Source organism: Salvelinus sp. IW2-2015, unplaced genomic scaffold, assembly GCF_002910315.2.
Source record: "Salvelinus sp. IW2-2015 unplaced genomic scaffold, ASM291031v2 Un_scaffold1834, whole genome shotgun sequence".
NCBI classification, from domain to species: Eukaryota; Metazoa; Chordata; class Actinopteri; order Salmoniformes; family Salmonidae; genus Salvelinus; species Salvelinus sp. IW2-2015.
Window position 1 is genome coordinate 74,686 of NW_019943204.1, and position 5,411 is coordinate 80,096.

The 5,411-nt window shown below is 54.0% G+C and overlaps 1 protein-coding gene across 1 annotated transcript; it reads left to right on the forward strand.

Moving 5' to 3' along the window:
- The first annotated feature begins 375 nt into the window (after window positions 1–375).
- LOC112072148 (uncharacterized) lies at window positions 376–1,997 on the forward strand. Its single transcript, XM_024139568.2, has 2 exons — window positions 376–603; window positions 1,377–1,997. The coding sequence occupies exons 1-2, from the start codon at window positions 376–378 to the stop codon at window positions 1,995–1,997; spliced, it is 849 nt and encodes a 282-aa protein (XP_023995336.2).
- The last annotated feature ends 3,414 nt before the right edge of the window (window positions 1,998–5,411 follow it).

Sequence of the window (5,411 nt, forward strand, 5' to 3'; positions counted from 1 at the left end):
AAATATTAATTTCCCAAAGTTTGCTGCTTCAGTGTCTTTAAATATTTTTTGCAGATGTTACTATGGAATACTGAAGTATAATTACAAGCATTTCATAAGTGTCAAAGGTCTTTTATTGACAATTACATGAAGTTGATGCAGAGTCAATATTTACAGTGTTGACCCTCTTTTTCAAGACCTCTGCAATCTTGCCCTGGCTGCATCTGTCAATCACTTCTGGGCCCGACATCCTGACTGATCATGGCAGCCCTCCATCTTGCATAAATCAATGCTTGCGGAGTTTGTCAGAAATGTATGTTGCCCCACCGCGGTTTTTTTGTCCAGCCCACCTCTGGGGACTTCCGACCACAAACGGATCACAATTGGGACTCTCCAATGGCCCTCTGCGCGCGCTTCCTGGCCATTGACCCTAAAATGATCGATGTCTTTGTCTCCACCACCGCCTGCCCCCACGCCCCTTTCGCCCCGGCCCTCTCATGGCGCAAGCGCCGCCGCGCCCCTACTCCCCATCCACCTGCCGTGGACGACACAAGGCCCCACCGTCTCGTTCCCCGTCACCAAGCCCCACTCTGCTTGTCTCCTGCAACCAATGCCCCCGATCGCGTATGGCAGACCCCGAGACCCGCCTTGCACATCCCCTCATTTGGGTGAGCCGACTGTGGTTCCCCCCACCCCCAACCAATGCCTGTACCCATTCTTCTCATTCCCACTTGGCTGCCCACCATCCGTTCGTTATCGGACAAAATCGCCGTAGATGACCACCCGTGAGCCCAACTCCCGTTGGCCCGAATGAAGAGAAGCACCCCACCACCAGATTTTGCACCGCACCCAATGACCGCTCTCCAAATCGATGCATTTTGGCCTACTGATTGGCATGACAAGGACCCACCTGATGGTAGAGTCACGCCACCTTGCTCTTTCCGGACAAAAGCTTTTCTTCCCCGGCACCCCACCCCAACCCCAATGAACTCCCAAACAATCGAGTGAAAGGGGATTCATAGAGAAAATAGGGACCTTCCCCCCACCCCCAACCCATGCCCACGCCCACCCCCACCCAATGGCTCCCCACCCCAACCCAATTGGGCCACCCATCCTCCCCACCCACGCCTCCAATTGCCCACCCTCAGCGCCACGTCCAGATCCCTGACCGTTGCGCCAGCCCACCCAAGCAACCACACTAGCCCAGTCTGTCCCTGATGTTTTACCCCCTCCACCCGAATGGGCCCAAACCCCACCCCCAATCCCAGAGAGATAGACCGCCCGGTGCCACCCCGCCAATTCTCCTAATTGTGCCCACCCCCACCCAACCCATGCCCCACCGCCCCACAGCGCACCAATCCTCCCAATGCCCACCCCACCCTCTCCAACTCGCTCAGCATGCCTCCACTGCTCGGCCCACTCGCCCCACGCCCAGATTTGCCCAACTCTCGCACCCTCACCCAGTCTCGCCCAATGCCCCCTTTCAATGCCACCTCCAGTCACGCCCAAGCCCTCACATGGCCCACCCCACGCCGCCAATGTCCCAATGCCCACGTCCACCCCCAAGGTTGGCCCAATGCCCATGCCCCACCCACCAACCCAATGCCCCCCTCCCCCCTCGACCCCCCACCCGACCCCCATCCCCCCCCACCCCCAACCTCGAAATGCTCCCACACACCCATCCTCCAACTCCGAGGGACCCCCCCCACCCCCCAACCAATGCGCGTCCGCCCCTGCCCGCCCGCACCTTCCCGCTGGAAAACCCAATCTTGCCTCCCTCTACGCCCAGAAGCCCGCAGCATGCCCACTCGCCACCCACAGCCCGCCTCTCTGTTCCCACCCCAAACCACACACCAACCAATTGCCTGACCACCCCCAACCCGCCTCCCTTGATACCCACCCCCGATTACGCCCAATACTCTCACCACCCAACCATCATGCCCGCCCACCCCCAACCTCAATGGATCAACCATGCCCCCACCGCCCCAAGCCCAATGCCCACCTCTCACCGCACCTAATCCCCCCCGCCACCCAATTGCCCACCGCCACCCCCAACCATGCCACCCACCCAAACCGCAAGGCCCACCCACCCCCAACCCAATGCCCACCCACCCGCCGTCAACCTCGAATGCCAACTCCCATCCCTCACCAATGCCACTCCACCGCGCCCACCCAATGCCCACACCCAGCCCCCAACCCATATGTCCCCACCCACCCCTAGTGCCCCCTATGTCGCCAGCTCCCCACCCCCAACCCACATCGTGCCTTATCTCCCACTCAGTCTCGACCAACCAAAATAGAAATAAAGGATCTTAAAGTGGTCAAGGAGCGTGCAAAAGAGAGCATAGATCTAGCTTTAGTCTTTCAATAATTGATAATAGAGACAAGGTAGATAGTCTACTCGTCTGTGATAATAAGATGGCCATACGATATATATCAGCTGGGTCTGGTTCATAACTTTGATAGAGACGTATAGATCCTACTGGTCTGTAATAATAGGTAGAGCAGTAGACGAGCCTCTTGTGTCATAATATATTAGACAGGTAGGGATTTGGATTGTCTGTCATAAAATCCTATAATAGTGGAACAGTTGATCTAAGGGTGCGTGCTGACTCTGTCGATAATATAACTTAGAAGACAGTGTGGTAGCTGGTCTGTCAAATATAATAAGTATTGTATAGAATCTAGCTGGTTCTGTCATAAAATAATTGAGACAAGTAGATCTGAGCTGTCTGTCATAATATATAAAGGGAATAGGATTTAGCTGGTCGGTCAAAATTGTAATAGAGTATATATAGCGGTAAGAAACATCGTTCTGTCTTATGAGTTCAGTAAGTAAGAGGCAGCTATATACTACGCCTACGGTCTCTTCTCTTGGTTATAATTATAAGATAGATCGTATGTCGTACAGATCTGGCGTTGGTCTCTTCTATTATTCAAATCTGCCTCATAAAGTATTATAACTAAGCATACAGGGTGTAGCTCTAGCTGGATCTGTTGTTGTATAAATCTACACTAAGGAGACGCCTTGAGTCACTTCTCCGCTGGTTCAACCTCATTGTTCACCAGTAATCTCTTAGATAGACAGTCATTCATAGGTATGTTATTGTCATAAGATGAACAGAGACAGTAGATCTAGTGGTCTATGATAATATTAAAACGCGTATAGTAGATCTAGCTGGTGTGTCATATATGATAATAAAGACAGTAGAGTTCTACCTGGTCTGTCATAATATACGTAGAGAAGGTAGATGTAGCTGGTCTGTTCATAATATATAAAGAGAGTAGATCTACTGGCTTCATAAGTTTATAGAAGGACAGTTGCTCTAGCTAGTCGGTCGTAATATAATAGAGACATTAGCTCTTAGCTGTTATTGTCATAATTATTTAGTTTAGAGCAGTAGATTGTAGTGGTCTTCATAATATAGTAGGAGAGGGGAAGAGGGGGGGCGAGAGACGGGCAGGAGCGAGGGCGGTTTAGGAAGACGGGATGCCGCTGAGGCGGGCTAAGAAATAGAAACCATGAAGCGACGAGTGTGGGTCATCTGTTCCATCATGTGGTAGATCGCATAATAGCGTGTGGAGGCAGAAGGGAGAGAACAGGGGGAAGCAGCAGTGGGTTAAGGAGGAATGTGTCGATAGCAGGCGCGAAGTTGAAAGAATTCCAGGAAAATAAACGGCTGTGATGCCACATGCAGGGTTACAGGAACAGGACACTGAGGGTTCGCAAAAGGCGTTCAAATACATTACCCCACATCTCCAGGGAAAGTGTGACAGAAGACGAAAAAGCGAGAATTCAACACAATGATAGCACGCACCTGCGACGGATAACAAAGAAGCCGCTATTACAAAATGTGCAACGTGTCGGATGCGACTGATACACCCGTAACTAGGACCCTCTCTCCAACCAATCAAACCGGGTATCACTCGCAATAGGAACTGAAAGAAATAGGAAGGGTAGCTGGCAATTGCGCAGTCGAATACAATAGCCGGGCACGATACGGAACCGCGGGAGCACGCGACGGAACCGGGTGCCAGGGGAAAGAGGCGACGTGCTCTAGGATCCCCCGCACGGCGCGTGCCCCGGAAGCCAAATTCGACGCCGCCTCACTTTGTGTGGCGCAATGGCTACTGCCCGAGCGAGAATGGATCATGAGGCTTCCGTGAGACCAGGAGAGGGTTGAGCAGGTATCCACCCACGGGCCCACACCTGGCTCAGCCGGGCCAGACCCGCCCCAGGACGACGAGGCTCGGCGAGGCCTCGACGCCGTTGCTGCGGAACCAGCCGCAGGGAATAGACTGGCGGGCTCCGGTCCTCGTATAGACCAGATGCGGTAGAACTCGCCGAAAATCTTTTACCTCTTGCCTGGAGTGACCAGCTGTTACCCACCCGCCATAAACCGCCTCCAACGCGTAGAGAATATGCGCAGTACGCCACCGGCCTACAACCACAGACCCCCCCGTCGCTAACCACACCAGCCCCTGTGAAAGGGAATTGCGCGACGAAACATGGACAACTGCGCAGGCTTTCAATTTCATAAGGACGAATATAGTCAACAAATCGTGGAGCAAATCCACACTCGTATTCTCCTGCAGGTCTTATACTGGCTCCCTTTCCCATGCGACTCCCTCTTCCTAGGGCCCGGGCGAGCGCGGACCCTCCACAGGGGCACTGTTCGGGTCGAGAGCCAGACCTTGTCCCCCGGTGTGCAAACGGGGCCTTCACTGGTGCATCCAGCGCTCTTCTTCTGCGTCCACTCGGCCTTGACGCAACGACTCCTGGACGGCTCTCCAGGTCTCCTTAGAGCGCTGCACCACTCCTCCACCGCAGGAGCTCGGTCTGCTTCTGATGCCATGGTGCCAGACCGGCTGGGTACGCCCAACACACACTCAATTGGACATTGTTTAAGCATGTTTAGATGAGTGCTTAGTGAGTTCGGCGAATCTCTGCCCAGGGACTGAGTCTTGACCACTCCCCTGGCCGGAGTCCTGGCCAATACGACGCAGAAACTACCCACCTCCTGGTTCACGCTCTCACCTGCCCATTACTCTCCGGTGGATACCCCCGAGAGTTCAAGGCTGGCCGAGACCCCCAGATGTTCCATAAACGCCTTCCATACTGCTCGAGTGAACTTGGGAGACCCCGATCAGAAAGCGATATCTCGGGCACCCCGTTAGTGCCGGAAACATGGGTAAATGTGCCTCCGGCAGTCTGCAGGCCGTTGGGAGACCGGGCAAACGGGAATAAGCCGGCAGGACTTGTAGAGAACCGACCACAACGACAGATAGTGGTGTTCCCCTGAGACAAGGGAGATCAGTAAGAACAATCCACCGAAGCATGGGAACCACGGCCGGTTGTGGAACGGGGAGGGTTGTAATTTCCCTCGGTGGCAAATGTCTAGGACGCCTTACTCTGGGCGCACACCGATAAG